This window comes from Hyaena hyaena, unplaced genomic scaffold, assembly GCF_003009895.1.
Source record: "Hyaena hyaena isolate Hyena2069 unplaced genomic scaffold, ASM300989v1 scaffold_71, whole genome shotgun sequence".
Taxonomy (NCBI): Eukaryota; Metazoa; Chordata; class Mammalia; order Carnivora; family Hyaenidae; genus Hyaena; species Hyaena hyaena.
Window position 1 is genome coordinate 3,681,017 of NW_024080704.1, and position 19,770 is coordinate 3,700,786.

Here is a 19,770-nt window from a genome sequence, read left to right on the forward strand (position 1 = left end):
GTTTCAGCTTATCAAGCACAACATAATTATATGAAAAAAATAATTAAAATGAACTCTTCGTTATTTTGTAGATTTAGTATTACCTCCTTAGGGAAGAAACAGCTATTTTGTTCTCTAATTTTTAAAACTTTAAGGATGATACAATGGTGGGGTTATTTTACCTCTTTTTATTAGAATCACCAATCACCAAGACCAACGTAGAGCTGGCTTCCCAACTTTTTGGGGATAGCTTTTGAAACTCCTCTGTGTGTCTTCGCTTCTCTCGATGCAGATCTTTGGGTCATGTTCACTCACACAGCTCATTAGTTGGATACTGCCCTCAGGAAGATGCCTTAGACGACCTGGTATCGGTGGAAGAACATTTGTATTTCTACGCGAGAATACATGGAATTCCAGAAAAAGATATTAAGGAAGTGAGTATAAGTGTGAAAAACTAGTTCATTTGAAAACCATTATTGTTTCAGCTCCCCGGCTCCTCAACTCTCAAGACTAAGTTGGTATTCCCTCTTCTCAGTGACAATTGAGACAGTCTTAGCTTAATTGTGTGTATCATATATACACCTATGACTCAGCTTCAGAGGCCCCTTGACCTGTGTTTGGCCAGTTACCTTTTTTTCCAATTTTTTTTTTTTTTTTTTTTGAGAGAGAGAGAGACAGCGTGAGCAGGGGAGGGTCAGAGTGAGAGGGAGACACTGAATCAGAAGCTGGCTCCCGGCTCTGAGCTAGCTGTCTGCAGAGCCTGATGCGGGGCTCAAACCCATGAACTGTGAGATAATGACCTGAGCAGAAGTCAGACGCTTAACCGACAGAGCCACCCAGGCGCCCCTGCCCAGTTACCTTTTAAGAACTATCCAGTAAAGGATCACACTTGCCTGAGGCTCTGAGGCTCTGACATCTGCACATCCTTTAGTGTTTTGGTAAGTTTTGAAACATGCAAGCTGCCCACATAAAATAGAATAGCTTCCATTTTGATTTCTTAAACATGGTCTTGGGCTTCACTGCAATCATTTGCCTTTTTAATGGAATGGCTAACGCTTAGGGCAGTCTCCTCTATTTCTGCAACCCTGAGGATCTGTGCAAATCCTCCTAGGATTCTGCTATTTACCAGAGCTGTTTAACAACAGAAATAGCCTCAGGAACTCATGATTCCTAAATTAATGTGCTAAAGTTTTGATAATGGGTCAGTTTTAAATAGACCCAAAGCTTTTGTGACAACTCGCCCCCCTAGTAAGAAGAAAGAACAGTAAGGACAGTCAATGAGAAAGCTGCCTTGTGAAGGGTCATGTTCTGTTTTAGCTCTTTGAAGTTTTATAAAGAAATCCTGCAGAAAAGTACAATCTGCAATTGTAAACACACACACGTTTGGAGAGGAAAATCCCATTTGAAAATGAGCCTCCACGGAATTGTTTTTTCTCTTTAAATAATTTTCATTTGTAGGTGGGCCTTTAAAAGTAAAAATAGGGGCACCTTGGTGGCTCAGTCAGTTAAGCATCTACTCTTGGTTTCGGCTCAGGTCATGATCTCAGGGCTTCATGAGTTGGAGCCCTGGATTGGGCTGTGTGCTGGCAGCGTGGAGCCTGCTTGGGACTCTCTCTCTCCCTCTCTCTCTGCCCCTGCCCCATTCATGTTGTCTCTGTCTCTCTCAAAATAAAGAAAGAAACTTAAAAATATTAAATAAAAAAATTAAAGTCTACGTTGGGTTTAAATGTTTGAATTTTTTTCAGGTATGTATTTCTTCATTATAGAACTTTCTTTCACAAGCATCTTTTCCTCTAACTCCTGTTTTCCACCCACAGACGGTTCATAAACTCCTTAGGAGACTTCACCTGATGCCCTATAAGGACAGAGCTACCTCTCTGTGCAGTTACGGCACAAAAAGAAAATTATCCACCGCCCTGGCCTTGATAGGGAAACCTTCCATTTTGCTGCTGGTAAGAGGACCATTGTGGAAAAGGCGACTACATAGTTAGATTCACATGTCCAAGAGTATGCACAGCATTTTATTATCATGGTTGCCATAAACCTTTAGTGAGGTCTCACAATGTGCTGGTTATTTTGCAAAACACTTTACATATACTATCTCATTAAAGGGATTTATATCAGCAAAGAGCTATGGCTCAGTGTGTCTCAAAAGAGACACTTGTCAGGGGAAGAGGAAATGGCCAAACCAAATTCAGGATATTCTAATGAGTAAGTGAAGTTACAAAATATGGGTGAACTTGATTACCTATTATTGAAGAAAGCTGTTAGTGACTCATCAGGTGAACCAATGTATTTCCAATTTCTTCTAGAAAGGATAGACCCATTTTAGGGCAACGTGTTGTGCTAAAATTTCATTTTCTTGTGACTTAAAAATATGAGTTACCTAGTTGGGGATGTGATTGACAATATGCCTTTCTATTTTATTTGAATTTTTTTGGAGGTAAGAAATGCATTCCACATTTATATTTTGGTTAAAAGCTGGAAAATTAAATTCATCACTGGAAACATAATTACAGATAGAGGTGATGTGGCATCCTGCTCGCCACACCAAACATTGAAAGTGTTTATTTATGAGGAAGGAACTTTTCCTTATTTTGGAAGATCTCCTTCATTCAAGGAACTCCAGACTTCACAAGAGCTTTAACCATATGCAATACAAATTAAGTTAGTTATAAATCATCACATTATTCCAGGGGTTAAGTCAGACAGAGAACCAAATCATTTAAACTGCCCAGCTAGAGTGAATACACAACATATCTTTCTATAATACCAGAAGCTTATAGCGCATTACCTCCCTGCCAATAGATGCTTATGGCAGAATTTTATTGTCTAAGTGTCCAAGTGTCCCCTAGATTGAACAAAACAATCCTTAGGCACCCCCGTGAGATAATAGATGCAAAGTACTTTAAAATGTTTAAACGTGTTATGCAAATGTTATGTATTAATGAGCTGAAGTGAAATACAGGCTATGAGAGAAAGCTATTATATTTTCTGCCATATGCATTTGCCTTCTATGCTATTATCTTCAAAAATAGAAGCAATGACAAGACATCCTTTACTGTTTCCCCAAATCAATATTCCTTCCTTTCTTTAACCTCTTACTATAAAAGACAAGCCTCAGATAATCCTGTGTGATTACTTTCCACTCCAAATTTGTATTTTTTAATTATTACCTAAACTTGACCTAGAATATGTTAATTTAATCATCTCTTAGGATCTAGTATTCCTTGTTTAGGTCATCCATTTTTCTACATTTCGCATTTTATGTCTGAACAATTTTTCAAAACACCATTTATTTTAAAATATAGTTTATATTTTCTACATGACAATTTCTACAAATTTTATTTTAATTTCCCCCCAAAGAGTATTAAATTTCAATTAATAGCAAAGAATTTATAATATACCTGAAACATATTAACTGGAAAATCAGGTTGTGTTCTCTGTGCAACACATGCCACGTTATTCCTCATGCCACAATTCTGCTCTCAGGATCAAGGTAGCAATCTTGTTGATGTAGCTTCAAATACACATGTGACAATGTAGTATTAAATGCAGAAACTCTGCTTTGTCAGTAATTGAAGCAGAATTTTTTCCGAAGAAATACGAGACAAGTGTAAAGTAACAGGGTGTCAGCTTCAACTGAGACACTTTTTAAAACAGATTGACAATTTTAAATGATTAATTTTGAGCTTTCTGACAGCAACAGAAAGAAGCCTATTAAGTATAAAACAAGTTAGTCACAGGACTTCGCTAAGTGATTTCTCTTCTAGGCAAGTGAGACGCAGTGATTCATGTAAAGAACCTCATCAAAAATTAATTAATTTGATAAATTTTTCTTGTAACTCTCTATTAAGGATGAGCCGAGCTCTGGGATGGACCCTAAGTCAAAACGGCACCTGTGGAAGATCATTTCAGAAGAAGTGCAGAATAAATGTTCCGTCATCCTCACATCTCACAGGTAAACTGAGCAGGAGAACATTGAAGTCATTGACAGCCCTTTAGGTTGAGAGACGGGAAGAGGTAATCCTATGTAATATATATTGATAATGAATTACCACAACTGGATAAAGTATTTTATGTTCATGGTCACAGGGACAAGTCAGGCAGGTTTCATGTGAGAATGCAGCTCCTGTGGCTGGTTGGACAATCTTTTTAAAAACAAATTTCTCTTGAATTGAGAGGGATTTATGACACTCTTAATTTGGCTAGGACTCCTTACTGTGTATCACATAAAGTTCATCTTCCTCAGCTGTAGTATGCAAGGCCTTTTATTGTCTGGCTTCACCTAAAGTTCCAGTCTTTTTTTTTTTTTTTCCTAATGACACTCTCTCCTCTCAGTCAATCTGAATGACGAATGGTTCCACATATACTCACTGCCTTTCTTATTACCCTCTCCTTGGCTGTGCTTTCTACCTGAAATCATCTTTTCACAAAGTCCAAATTTTTTTAATGTTTGTTTATTTATTTATTTATTTATTTATTTATTTATTTATTTATTTTTGAGAAAGAGAGAGAGAGAGAGCACACGCGTGAGTGGGAGAGGAGAGAGAGAGGGAGAGAGAGAATCCCAAGCAGGCTTCCTGCTGTCAGCTTGGAGTCCGACATGGGACTCAATCCCACAAACCATGAGATCATGACCTAGGCTGAAATCAAGTGTCAGATGCTCAACCGACTGAGCCACCCAGGTGCCCCCCCAAAATACAAATTCTAATCTCCCAGTCTTCCTTGAAATAGACCTTTTCCATCAAGTAAATAAAAATGCTGCTGAAGCACTTTTTCTGTGCCTTTCTTATAAGGTTAGCCATGTATTAAAGTCACCTTTCACTGCAATTATCATAGGAAAAATTCTAGATTGGTTTATACTTAAGAGACTTTTTCATATTCTGGCTATGCCCCACACACTATATGTTCTGAAACCAATCTTTTCATTACTATTCACTTCTGTAGGAAGTGGAGAGGATCTCCACCAGTTAACATAGTTCTAGAAATGAGAGATTATATAATCAAGTATAGGTTAACTAGTTATAAATAAAAAAGCATAAAAGCCAACTGAATATGGAGTATGAAACATCATGAAAAAAAGCTCAGGATTATTTTGGAAACATTTCTCAGCAAATGTAGGTCTTGAGCCTAAGCTTAAAAGAGGTTGAAAGAAATACTGCATTTGATGAGAGGGCACTCCAGGTGAGAGAGATGGCTTCAAGCTGGAGAATAAAGAGTAATAAACCCTATGTGAAGACATTTAATTTATATTTTAAAATGTATTTTTTTGTGTCCTTCAAGGGAAAAGACATTTTAAGGAACTAAAATAGTATTTTCAAGGTGCCATAATGAAACAGTTAAGCTTATGCTTATGAGCACTTCTCTGTGCCCAGAATTCTGATGTGATTCTGTCTTTCAGCATGGAAGAATGTGAGGCTCTCTGTACCAGGTTGGCCATTATGGTGAATGGAAGGTTCCAATGTATTGGATCTTTGCAGCATATAAAGAGCAGGTGAAGAACAATGGCATTGTTTGACAAATGGTGTGGGGAAGTCAATCTAACAGTATTATCTATACCTACTTTTGAGGATTACTCAGCAGCCTGTGCTGTAATGTAGTAAAACTGGAAAGAAAAAGTTGGTCATCAGTTTACCTTAAAGTTAAATTATCTTACTGAAGGCTTAAAATTCTCTTACTATGTCTTAAAAAATAAATAAATAAATAAATAAAAACTACAACAAAAATACTCTCAGAAAGCAGCTTCTAAGAGTTTACTCAATAAGAAATTAGACCTTCACAAGTACATGAAGGCATAGATTTTTATCTAGCATGTTCATCTGCCATTTTCACAGGCTTTCAAGTAAGTTATTTAACATTTTTACTGCATTCAAAACCTTTTAATCAAGAATACATTGGGGAAACGTGCATAAATATCATATAATCAAATTAAAATTAAATTAAAATTTTCAGAGTGCATATGCACTTACATGTATTCATGTTAATCTCCAAACTTCAGGGTGTTACTTTATAACTTTATCTGTACAACTTGGTTTTCTTATAAGATAGTATTAACCAAAAGGGAAAAAGGGTGAAAGAGGCCTTATACATTTTCTCAGAGAGTGTTTTGACTTGTTTATAAAACTCTGTATTTGGGCAAACAGCTAGCATATTGATTTATTATTCATTTTTAAAACCTCAGTGACTTTAGTCCTCACTTTTGACACCAAATATCCAAAGACTTGCCCTTTAAGACCTTGTTTTCTTTAAATTAGAAAGTATTTAACCCCCGATATTGACATCAATCACCAGTTCATCAATGTCAAAGAAAGCAAGATTTCATGTTTTCTTTCTAATGCAGCTGTGGTCTAAGGAGTGTGACTTTGGATAGTGGTAGAACTAAATAAAAAATGATGGCAATGCACTATTTCCAGGTGCAACGTACCCTGAACTTTTATGGCAAAATGACAGTCTTCATATAAGTAGAGGGGCTATAATGGTCAGCTTGGGTCCTGTTTCATTACCTAGATTTCCTGGGGAGCTATTTCAACAAAATGTAACTCAAACCACATTTTGCACTTTTTCTTTCTAGGTTTGGGCGAGGATTTACTGTCAAGGTTCACTTGAAGAATACCAAAGTGAGCATGGAGGCCCTCACAAGGTTTATGCAACTGCACTTTCCAAAAACATACTTAAAAGTAAGAAATTGTCCTGCCTCTTGGTCTTGGCTGGTTTTGGTAGTCATAATTGCATAGGATATTTGCTGTTTTTTAGTTGAGTATAGCTTTACTATTAATGTTAATATATTTATTAGTTCAAGATATATAAGATACTCTGAAACATACTTACTATGAACAAATAGAATCCTCAAATTAATTATATAATTTTGTAGCTATTTTAAAGTTACGTAGTCCTGGGGTACCTTTCTGGCTCAGTCTGTAGAGCATGCCACTCTTGATCTTGGGGTTATTACTTCAAACCTCACATTGGGTGTAGAGAGCTTACACTAAAATAAGTATATACGTACATACATAAAATGTAGTCTTTATATATCTTTTTTACTTATTCTTCACAAAGGCTTTATGACCATACTATTAGTTTTTGAGTTGTAAACATAAAAGAGTTTACTAGTTATATATGTTAAGGGATTGAGGGAAGACAGATATTATATGACCAAGAACATTTCTTCTTACAAAAAAAAAATTACAGAGTTCCAGAATGTCACAGCTGCAAAAGATTATCTTCTTTGTTCCTCTCATTTGGAAAATAAGCCCACAATGGTTTGAACAGGACTGCTTGGAAATCAAGTTAAGTCCCATGTTAGTTGAAACATAATTCAATTAATTTCATCTTATATATACATACCCACAGGATGGACAGGAGATATATGTGTATATATCTCACACTGTACATAAATAAATGCACGTGACAAAACACTATCCTTATAACATCTTTGATGTACTGGTAGTTTGTACATGATGGTTATAGCCAATGTTTTTAACAGAAATCAGGTGTGTAAGGGTGGAAAGAAATTTAAAGAGGGGCCCAAATCTGGCTCTGCCTGTGTGATTTCCAGCAAGACATTTAAAGTCTTTGAACTTCATTTTTCTCCTTTGTGAAATAGGAGTAATGACATCTACTTCACAAAATTGGTATGAGAAATAAATGATAAAATGTGCACAAAGCTACTTCATAAACTATAAGGTACCATAGTAATGTGACGTGATTGTAGAGAGTAAAATAGAGTGCATTTTTTAAAACAATTCTTTTATCTCTGTAAAATACCTTTGCCTCCCAAACCTGGCTAACTTCTTCAAGAAACAATAGCTTTTATGATTCTTATCAAAGTCTGTTTTCAACCATCTAAATTAAAATCAAATTTAAAAATTAAAGGACACTTTGCACAAATCACATTGGCCATAGTGCTTTTTCTTTTGGTGAATTTATGAGTTGAAATATGTGTTTACTCACTGAGTGATGAGATTGCATTCACCCCGGTCTGTTTCTTGTGGGGCCAGGGCTACACAAAGCAAATGCAGTGATCACAAAAGTCTCATTTCTTTCTAAGCCCATTCTTTACAAGTATGTGGTGGTTTCTAGATCTCTAGAAGGGAAATAGCAAAAGCAACATTTTGGGAATAAAAATAAGTAAGATAGCCTGATTGTGGTGACAGGTGTGATGCATGCAGTCAATAAGAGGAGCTAGGGAATGAGCACAGGAATAGAAGAGAAGGGGTTTCCACTAACACATGTCTTGAATATCAGGTGAAATACAGAGTCTTGATCCATATAGGTTGCAGGGGTATATTCTTGATCAAATAGTGGTTAGGAAATATTATCCTAGCTGCTTTGTGCCAGAATGTATGAATGTCTATAGTATCCAGGCCACAGAAGAGGCTGTAACAGTTGCTTAGATATGGAGCAGTGGTCGGTCATCAAGTTAATAACATTGATGGTGCAAATAGAGAGGAATGGTTTAAATCTGAGAGTCATTTTAGACGAAACACAAATAGAATATGCTAACTGTTAAATATAAAGAAAAGTAAGGTGTTAAAGATGCTCCAAGAAAACAATAGATTACTAAGGAGATGGTGATACTATGGACTAATAAAGAAATTGAAAAGAATTTTCAGGTGAGTTAAGAAAGAAAATGGTGTATTATAATGAGATTTTTTTATAAGCAATGCTTTTAAAATCTAGCATCGTTAGCCAATATAAATTGAAATTAATCCATAGCCTTTTAGACCAATTCTAACATTATAACAAAAAAAAAATTCTAAATGCGATCTCTGAAAAAAACCTTAATGTGAGCTGAGCATAATCTGACCTCTAAAATACCATTTCAGGGAGTGCCTGGGTGGCTCAGTCAGTTAAGCATCCAACTTTGTCTCAGGTCTTGAGCTCATGGTTCATGGCCCCGTGTCGCAGCCTGAGCCTGCTTCAGATTCCGTGTCTCCCTCTCTTCCACTCCCCGACTCGTGCTCTGTCTCTCAAAAATAAATAAACATTAAAAAAAATTAAAATGCCATTTCACAGTATGTTTTTCTAGGCAAAACTGTGATGACTTTATAAGTGCACAGGAATGTAAAATACTTTGGAATATTCATTAGGTTTTTAATTTGTTTCCTCTTTGACATTCATAAACTTTTCATCTCCTCTGCAGGTTGTTAGCTTCAAAACACAGCCATCGTTTATACTGCTGCATCATTGTTGATGGAATGTATTTTAGTATTTTCCCTAGCTCTTGGTCAAGTTATGTCTAGTCAACTCAGTATGTCCTGACATCGCAGAATAAATTGTTTTCCTTGGTTCCCACAGGATCAGCACCTCAGCATGCTAGAATATCATGTGCCTGTCACAGCAGGAGGAGTGGCAAACATTTTTGATCTGCTGGAAACCAACAAGACTGCTTTAAATATCACCAATTTCTTAGTGAGTCAGACGACCCTGGAAGAGGTAAGCTGGATACCACTATCCCAAGTGCATAGTGTCACATAGTAATTATTACACAGTCTGGGTATTTCTCTTTAATAACATTCTATTTGTTTTTAATTCAACTGGTATCTAAGCTCACACCTGAAAAACTTAGCTTAATTTGTTTCTTTTTTTTAAATGTTTATTTTTGAGAGAGAGAGAAAGGGAGGGAGAGAGAGAGAGAGATGGTACAAGTTGGGGAGAGGCAGAGAGAAGGAGATAGAGAATCCCAAGCAGGTTCTGCTCCATCAGCACAGAGCCCAACATGGGGCTCGATCCCATGACAGTGAGATCATGACCTGAGCCGAAATCTGGAGTCAGATGCTTAACTGACTGAGCCACTAAGGCACCCCAGCTTAATTTATCTCTAGCTGTATTTTGGGATGTTCAAAAAAGGTGTGAAAAGCATGAACTATTTTTAATGGAGAAAAAAAGATGTTTCCTTTCTATAAGACATTTATATCCATTAGGTTGTATGAATATTTAAAGCAACAAAATGTTATTTCCACCTATAAAACAAATAGATGTTAACACTTTCCTTACTTTATTCTCGATAAGTTTCAGTCTTATTATCCATCTTCGATAGGTTTCTTAAATGACATTTCTATTGATTGGCTTCCTGGGTTAGCATAAGATGGAGGTTTCTAGAATTTGGTATCAGACCTTCAGATCTGCTAGAGTCAGGCAACCAAAGTGGTAAATGCAGATTTTTTTGTTTTACTCACATCATCTGTCTTAATTTCATTATATCAATAACTAGAGCCTTTGTGGTCGTTCTTCACCATCTTTGCACAGTGTTATTTTTGTACAGCTCCACCAAGCTGATGTATAGAACAGTTCATTGCATCCACCATCACAATGGGTCTGAACATTAAGCTGTAGAGGCCTTGGAATGTTGCATTTTGTGGAAAATTTTTTATGGGGGCTTCAGGCAATTATGGTTTTACTGACCCAGAAAATTTAGCCTTTGATGTGTAATCAACTACCAGGACCATGTCAGACACAAAATAGACTCTTAATAGTTTCTGGAGGAATCTATGACTAATAGACTTAATGATTTTAAACCAAATAATAAAGTTCTGCCTGTTAAATAACCAGCTTACTGAACATAATGTTAATATGGGCTTTCTTTATAAATTTTGTTTTAGCACATTAATTCTTGAAACTAATGAAATTTCTCTCAAAGTCATCTTATAAACATTTGATAATGGCTTGGCTTGGGTTCCTGTATTATACTTGATAGAGATATTAATGTAGATCATATAAATACAGATATGTGGTTATAGATATTTAACTATAGCTTTAGATTTATATTATGATTATAGTTGTAGTTACAGGTTTTATTTTCAAAGCCCAGTTAAACTTGAGTATCTAAAAGGACTACAAGTGAGAGTGTGTATATATGTATAGACATGTCTCTATAATATCTAGTTTTCCTGTTTTCTCTTTTACTGTGTGTGTGTGTGAGAGTGAATTAACCTTATTTCTTCCTTTGGCTTAACAAACAGTAATGACTTTATTTCCCTTGAAAAATTAGGTCTTCATCAACTTTGCCAAAGATCAAAAGTCCTATGAAACAGCTGATACCAGTAGCCAAGGTTCCACCATAAGTGTTGACTCACAGGATGACCAGATGGAATCTTAGGACCTCCAGCAAAGTCAATGTCAGCAAGTGGCCAGTGGCTTCCTTTTAAGGAAGAGTCACAGAAGATATCACTTCCTCAAGCTATCTTAATTTTAAAGTATTATACTGAGTGGAAGGTGCAATTGTATAACACTAGCAAGTAACTGTAAGTGGAAGTGGAAAGTTGTTGTTTGTTTGTTTTTTTTTTTTTGGTTTTTTGGTTTTTTTAAGGTCAGTGAATGTTGTTGCTACTGAAATGAATTCCGGAATACTCAGAACTGTGAGCATACTAATGTATGTGTTGATGATCACTATGCAAGGTGAAACCATTTGAAGATAAATGTCTTAATTTATTACTTTCAATAAAAAGACAGCTTAAAAAGCATGGTTATTAGTAGCTGAAAAGTAAGAGTGGAGAAGAAAAGTAAGATAGTTTGGGGTGGATAGAACTGAGAGAACAAACAAAATAATTTATTTCCAGAAAATAACAGAATGAGAATCATCATTGGATACAGATTAATATTGTTAGTAAACAGTGGACACAGTGTCTGCAAGGTGTGTATGTCATTTCCAGTACCTGTAAATATGTGGGGATATACTGAATCCCAGAAAAGTGCCTTTCTGCAAGAATGCCATAGGAGGGCAGTTTACCCTGGTGGTAAACAGAACTTAGATTTATTCCTGCTGGGCCTTAACGATAGTTAACATCCTGAGCAGAGGAAGAAGCTACTTGTTCTTCAGGGGAAATGGGTGTATCAGCTGAACAGACACAAATCCTAGAAACTGGTAGAAAATTCATTTGCTGCTGGCAGGCAACATTTTTTTTTAAGCTCTTACAGAAACCCTCACATTGTGGGTCTCTCTGCAGGAAACATTCCTGTGGAGAGAAAATGAATATGGTGATAATTTTCAGCTAACCACCCGGCTGACCCAGAATCATGTATATGGCTATAGGATAGACTTCATAATAATGCCAAGTTATATGGCCCTTGGGAAAGGTGTTTTATGTAATGTGTGTGTGTGTGTGTGTGTGTGTGTGTGTGTGTGTATCTGCCAGCTTTGGCACAATTGTATCGGTTTCAGAAACCAATAAACTCAAAGTTTAGAAAAAATATTTCATGAAGTCATTTCCTTCATTAGGGAAGATTCTGGAACCTAAAAATTGGAGTCATGTGGCCTACCAGATACCACATGATCAGTCCCTGCTTATTTCTCCACTTTCATCCCTTTCTTTCTCTCCTTCTTCTTTAGGGTATAGCCATGCTGGCCTCTTTTCAGTTTTTCCAATGCTCCAGAATCTTTCTCATCTCCAGACCCCCTACTTGATATGCTCTTCCCTCCTCCATGTCTGTCACCAGACTATGCTAATAGTCTTCAGAAATGTTATTCTTTCTCAGAGAAGCTTTTCTTTTCTACTTCTGCAGTTTAAATCCAGTCCCTCTGTTTTAATACTGTACTTTATTGTACTTTCTACTTTTCTGTCAGAGCATGCATCCTAATTTGTAATATACCCAGAGTAAAAATACACATCTTAACAGATGGTACCAGAATTTCTCTTAGGAAAAAAAAAAAGACACTATATTGAGTATAATATATACATAAGGCTTTCGGAGTAGAGGTTGTAACTCTGAGACCATGGATATCTTCCGGAGCCCAGATGACAAAAAAAAAAAAAAAAAAAAAGGTGGTCAGGCTCCATGAAAGAAGCAAAGGATTTGCTTATTGTTCATTGTTTCTGTTATTATGGTAATGATGGCTGCTTGCTTGCTTGCTTGCTTCTGAGCAATGGTGGGAATGGAAGCAAAAGGCAAAGAAGTGGAGGAAGGAGAAAGCAGGGAAAGCTGAGTCTTGAGAGCTTGTTCGGAGGTTCTAGCAGGGGAGCGCAGCTAATTGTATACCCTTGACCAAAGAATGGTCCTCCTCTATCGGCAAAGGTCGTCTTCTTCGACTGAGCGCGCAGCTTCGGGAGAGATGCACATGGAGTGGTGAGGGAGGAAGGGGACACCCACCTTGCCAGCCAGATCAGCCAAATCAACCCTGGAAATCAATGGGGTGACAGATGTCACAGCCAGATCGCCCTCACATCCAGGGAAAGCTAAGTCTTAAAGAGAGATTAAAGTCCAGTGAGAAGGTGAAGTCATTGGATGGACTTTTTAAAACCATGAATATCCAAATATGTTTTCAGACTCATTTACTATACAACCATGCTACAGACTCTCCTCATGACTTCTAAGTCTTCATTAAAGTCAACCACACTGACAAATAGGGGTCTGGTAAAAATCGGGTTGGATTGATGCCCTCTTTGAAAGAGGTGAAGAACAGAATCCAACAATACATTAAAAAGACACACTGACTGCTATCAAGTGGGATTTATTCCATGGATGCAACAGTGGTTCAATATTTACAAATCAATCAACATGATACATTGTATCAATAAGGGAAAGGATAAAGACCATATGATCATTTCAATAGATGCAGAAAAAACATTTGAGAAAGTACAACATTCATTCATAAGAGCTCTCAACAAGTAGGTTTAGAGGCAGCATACCTCAAAATAATAAAAGCTATATATGAAAAACCCACAGTGAACATCATCCTCAATGGGGCAAAGCTGAGAGCTTTCCTCCTAAAGTCATGAACAAGTCAAGGATGTCCACTCTCAGCACCTTCATTCAACATAGAAGTCCTATCCACAGCAATCAGACAACAAAAAATAAAAGTATGCAAATTGGTAAGGAAGAAGTAAAACTTTCACTATTTGCAGATAACATGATATTATATACATAGAAAACCTGAAATAATAAACCCCAAAACTACTAGAACTGATAAGTGAATTCAGTAAAGTAGAATACAAAATCAATGTGCAGAAAATTGTTGCATGTCTATACACTAATAATGAAGCAGCAAAAAGAGAAATTAAACAATCCCATTTAAAATTGCACTAAAAATAATAAAATACCTAGGAATAATCCTAACCAAAGAGATGGAAGACATGTGCCCTGAAAACTATAAAACACTATGGAAGAAATTGAAGATAACACACAAAAAAATGGAAAGATATTCCATGCTTATGATAGACATAATATTGTTAAAATGTCTATACTACTTAAGGCAATGTGCAGATTTAATGCAATTCCTATCAAAATACCACCAGCATTTTTCACAGAACTATAACAAATAATCCTAAAATTTGTGTGAAATTACAAAAGCAACTTTGAATTAGAAAAGCAAAGCTGGAAGCATCACGGTTCTGGACTTCAAGTTATATTACAAAGCTGTACTAATCAAAACAGTACAGTACTGTCACAAAAATAGACACATAGATCAGTAGAACAGAATAGAAAACCCAGAAGTAAACCAATAATTACACAATTAATTAATCTTTGATAGAGCAAGAAACAATATCTAATGGGAAAAAGACAGCCTCTTCAGCAAATGGTGTTGGGAAAACTGGTCAGCTACATGCAAAATAATGAAACTGGACTTCTTTCTTACACCATACACAAAAATAAACTCAAAATGTATTAAAGACCTAATTGTGATACCTGAAACCATAAAAATCTTAGAAGTAATGAACTGCTGGAACTTCATCAAGATAAAAAGTTTCAGCACAGCAAGGAAATAATCAGCAAAAATAAAAGGCAATCATGGGAATGGGAGAAGATATTTGCAAATGACATATCAAATAAAGGGTTAGCATAAAATATCTATAAGGAACTAATCAAACTCAACACCAGAAAACAAATAATCCAATGAAGAAATGGGCTGGGGCATCTGGGTGGCTCAGTCGGTTAAGCATCCAACTTTGGCTTAGGTCATGATCTCATGGTTCATGGGTTTGAGCCCGACATCGGGCTCTGTGTTGACAGCCAGCTCAGAGCCTGAAGCCTGCTTCGGATTCTGTGTCTCCCTCTTGCTCCGACCCTCCCATGCTCATGCTGTCTCTCTCTCTCTCTCAGAAATAAATAAAACATTTTAAAATAAAAAAAAAAGAAATGGGCAAAGGACATGAATAGACACTTTTACAAAGAAGACATCCAAATGGCTAACAGACACATGAAAAAATGCCCAACATCACTCATCACCAGGGAAATACAAATCGAAACCACAATGAGATACTACCTCACACATGTCAGAATGGCTAAAATTAACAACTCAGTCAACAAAACATGTTGGTGAGGATGTGGAGAAAGAGGATCTCTTTTGCACTGCTGGTGGAATGCAAACTGATGTAACCACTTTGGAAAACAATATGGAGGTTCCTCAAAAAGTTTAAAAAAAGAACCCTACGAAGAATTGCACTAATAGGTACTTATCCAAGGGATACAGGTATGCTGTTTTCAAGGGCACATGCACCCCAATGTTTATAGGAGTCCTATTGACAATAACCAAAGTATGGAAAGAGCCCAAATGTCTATCGATAGATGAGTGGATAAAGAAAATGTGCTGTCTGTGTGTGTGTGTGTGTGTGTGTGTGTGTGTGTATACACCCACAATGGAGTATTACTTGGCAATCAAAAAGAATGAAATCTTGCCATTTGCAACAATGTGGATGGAACTAGAGGGTACTATGATAAGTGAAATTAGTCAGAGAAAGACAAATATCATATGACTTTACTCATATGTGAAATTTAAGATACAAAACAGATGAACATGAGGGAAGGGAAGTGAAAATAATGTAAAAACCAGGAGAGGGACAAAACATAAGAGATTCTTAAATATAGAGAACAAACTGAGGGTTGCTGGAGGGTTTGTGGGTGGGGGGATAGGCTAAATGGGTAAGAGGCATTGAGGAAAATGGTTGTTGGGATGAGTACTGGGTGTTATACATAGGGGATGAATCACTGGAATCTACTCCTGAAATCACTGTTGCACTATATGCTAACTGACTTGGATGTAAATTTAAAAATATTAAAAACATCCTAGAAGAGAGCAGAGGAAGTAATGTCTCTGATATCAACTATAACAATATTTTTCTAAATGTTTCCTGAAGCAAGGGGAATAAAAGCAAAAGTCAGCTATTGAGGCTACATCAAAATAAAGTTTCTGCATAGTGAAGGAAACAATATGTGGAGAGAGTCCAAATGTCTATTGACTGATGAATAGATAAAGGTGTGGTGTGTGTGTGTGTGTGTGTGTGTGTGTGTATATACATATATATATATATACACACACATACATACATTTATATACCATGGAATATTACTCAGCCATCAAAAAAGAGAAATCTTGCTATTTGCAACAACATGGATGGAGCTAGAACATATTATCCTAAGTGAAATAAGTCAATCAAAGAATGACAAATAGAAGATTTCACTCATATGTGGATTTTAAGAAACAAAACAGATGATCATATGGGGGGTGTGGGGGAAAGAGAAGAAAGGGAAACAAATCACAAGAGACTCTTAGAGGAGGGTTGATGGAGGAAGATGGGTGGGAGATGGGTTAGATGGGTGATGGGTACTAAGGAGGGCACTTGTGATGAGCACTGAGTGTTGTATGTAAGTAATGAATCACTGAATTCTCCTGAAATCAATTTTGCACTGTATGTTAACTAAAATATTTAAAAACTAAAAAATTAAAATAAATTAAAATAAAAAGCTTCTACACAGTGAAGGAAGCAATCAATGAAATGAAAAGGCAACCTACTGAGTGGGAGATCTGCAAATGACATACAATAAAGGGTTGGTATCATATAAAGAACTTATACAACTCAGCACTAAGAAACGCAAATAATCCATTAAAAACAAGCAGAAGAGGAATGCCTGGGTGGCTCAATTGGTCAAGTGTCCAACTCTTGATTTTTGTTCAAGTCATGATCTCATGGTTCATGGGTTTGATCCCCACATCAGGCTCTGTGCTGACAGTGCAGAGCCTGCTTGTGAGTCTCTCTCTCTGCCCCTTCCCTCCCCTCTCTCTCTCTCTTTCTCTCTCCCTCTCTCTCGTACAAAATAAATAAACTTTCAAAACATATGAGCAGAAGACATGAACAGACATGTCTCCAAAGAAGACATCCAGATGTCCAACAGACAGATGAAAAGATGCTCAACATCACACATCATCAGAGAAATGTATATCATAACCACAATGAGCTTTCACCTCACACCTGTCAGAATGGCTAAACTCAAAAGGTCAACAAACAACAAGGGTTGAAATATGTGGTAGAGGTTGAGAAATGCACTTGTGAGGAGCACTGGGTGTTGTATGGAAGTGTTGAATCACTATATTGTACACCTGAAACTAATATAACCCTGCATGTTAACTATATTGGAATTAAAATTTTTAAAAAGGAGAAGAAGAAGCCAAGAACAATGACTGCTTCACCACAGAGAAGCCTAAAGGCAGAGGAGACCATCAGACAGAGGCCTGGATATGCAGAGTAGAGCTTCTTAACCCACAGGTCATGGATCTGGGGGTTTCCATCCAATCTTGTCTACCTCTCCATAGGTGGGGAAGCCCCAGCTGACCTCTAGACTGCAGTAATTACACTTTTATTTAAATATTCATCTAGTATTTCTATCCCTTACTAGACATGAAGCTCTGTGAGGACAGAAAATCTATTTTTATCTTTCTAACTTTCCCGCCAGTACTTACATACTCACAATGAGTATTTGTGGCACTCAACAAATATTTGTTGGTTAGATGGATAAATAAATAAATGAATGAGAAACAAAAGAGAAGCTGGCATGGTTGGTATAAAAACCAAGCATCCTTATTCAGTATAAATCTCTGAAATGCAGTGAAGTTTCCCAAGGGGTAGTTTATTCATGGAGAAGAAAAAGGAAAGATGATGCTTTATTCCACATTACAGACATGATAGGGAATCCACTAGTGTGGGAGGAATTTGTTGCCTTCTTGGGAATCAGAATTCTAATACTTTGCTTTTGCACATTTCTGCCCGTTATTTCTTTGTCTTTTTGTCTAAGGATGTATTGCATAAGAGTTTCATGGCATTTTTGCATATAAGTAAGGAACATACATGAAAAAGCGTTTGAATCCACATCCCTTTGGATTTTTCTGCAACAGAGAAAATGTTTTGAGAATTCCCAGTTCTCAGAGGACTGCCTCCACTCTGGATAACATGAACAGAATCTGCTTTTTTAATATGAGTTACTTGCATTACTTCTGAGAACTGTGGCAATCTTCACTTCACCTTTAAAACTTGGTTCTTATAATATTAAAACATTTGGTGCAAAATCAGAAGAACAGAAAAATGATATGTACAACTACTTTCTCCAACAAAACTCTGCCTGAATGATGAATCTGTTCTTCTTAGGTATGATAATCCCCTACTGGAACAACAGGTGCCTCCTGGGCGAGGGTGATAAAGCAGGTTTGCGTTCTCTTATCCCCAGGGGACCTTGGGAGCCTGCTTGCTTCATTAATGTAGGTTTCTCAATGAAATTTTAAAATATAATAATAACAAGCTAAAAGGGAATGATATTATTGCCTTTGACATTAAATTTGCTATGAAGTCAATCCCATCCATCCCTTGCTTATAAACCCAGCCTGGTTTTCCATAATCTTTAAAATGAAGTGCAGACTCTTGAACCGATTCTTGAAGTATTTCATCATCCAGCCCCGATGCTTCCACTTCTCTTCCCAATGTAATCTGTGCTCCAACTTCAATGAATTTCTTGCTATTTCCTGTTATGTTCCACCTTTTCTTGGTTCTGTGCCACTTTGCTCACACCACTACTCTTTCTTCTTGAAAGACCTCTTCCCTGTCCCCACTTAGCTTTTATCTAGAAGCTTCTCTTCATCTTAGTTACCACCCTTCTCTTGTGCTTTCTTTTTAAGGAAACCTGCCCAGAGAGCCTCAGGCAGAGTTCACTGTTCTGTCCTTTGCTATGGAAGAATTTTGTGCAGAGGCCTGCAGGAAGCAATCCCCTTGTACATTCCTCTTCCTACCTCGTTCTACGTTCCTTTGGAGAGGTGAACTCTTTTCCTTTATCCTTGTATCATCCACATCCAGCACAATATCCACTTATTGTTGCGTGATAAATCTCTGAAAGACCAAAGAAGTCCATTTCATTTTAGAAATATTTTCATAATTTTTGTTCTAACTTTTTTGCAGTTATGTTTGTTTTTAGTTTTTGAAGAGTAGCTATGAAAATTTAAAGTTCACTGCTGGGGAAAAATATGCAGATGGCCAATATTTTAAATTAAAATGTTGATTCCACATAAAGCACACATCATTAAAATGCCAAGCATTGGACATACTATTATTTTATTAAGGGCATTGCTTACATATGGCATTTGTCCAATGATATTAAAACAAAAATACTGTTTAAAATCAAATACTTTCAGGGCACCTGGGTGGTTCAGTTGGTTAAGCGTCTGACTTCAGCTCAGGTCATGATCTTGTGGTTCATGACTTTGAGCCCCACTTTGGACTCTGTGCTGACAGCTCAGAGCCTGCAGCCTGTTTCAGATTCTGTGTGTGTGTGTCTCTCTGCTCTTCGCCCACCAGCTCTCTCTCTCTCAAAAAATAAATAAACATTTAAAAAATTAAAATCAAATACTTTCATCCAGATAGAGTGATGCTTAATCACCCTTACTGCAAAGTGGAAAAACTCAGCTAGGTTATATAGTTAAAACAACAGCAGCTACCACTTACTGACAATTGTTAAGTGTAAAACACTGGGTCAACAGTGCCATATTTATTATATCCTTATTTAATTCTTATAGCATACTTTCAACTTACTAGA

At 36.8% G+C, this 19,770-nt stretch overlaps 1 protein-coding gene across 1 annotated transcript in view; it reads left to right on the forward strand.

The window, feature by feature from the left end:
- Positions 1–11,229, forward strand: part of ABCA12 (ATP binding cassette subfamily A member 12) — a 169,270-nt gene extending 158,041 nt beyond the window's left edge. Inside the window, exons 47-53 of the mRNA XM_039233104.1 lie at positions 272–413; positions 1,797–1,931; positions 3,837–3,940; positions 5,384–5,476; positions 6,554–6,659; positions 9,280–9,417; positions 10,973–11,229. Coding sequence (XP_039089035.1) covers positions 272–413; positions 1,797–1,931; positions 3,837–3,940; positions 5,384–5,476; positions 6,554–6,659; positions 9,280–9,417; positions 10,973–11,080 — 826 coding nt within the window. The 3' untranslated portion in view covers positions 11,081–11,229. The remainder of the gene's footprint in view (positions 1–271; positions 414–1,796; positions 1,932–3,836; positions 3,941–5,383; positions 5,477–6,553; positions 6,660–9,279; positions 9,418–10,972) is intronic.
- The last annotated feature ends 8,541 nt before the right edge of the window (positions 11,230–19,770 follow it).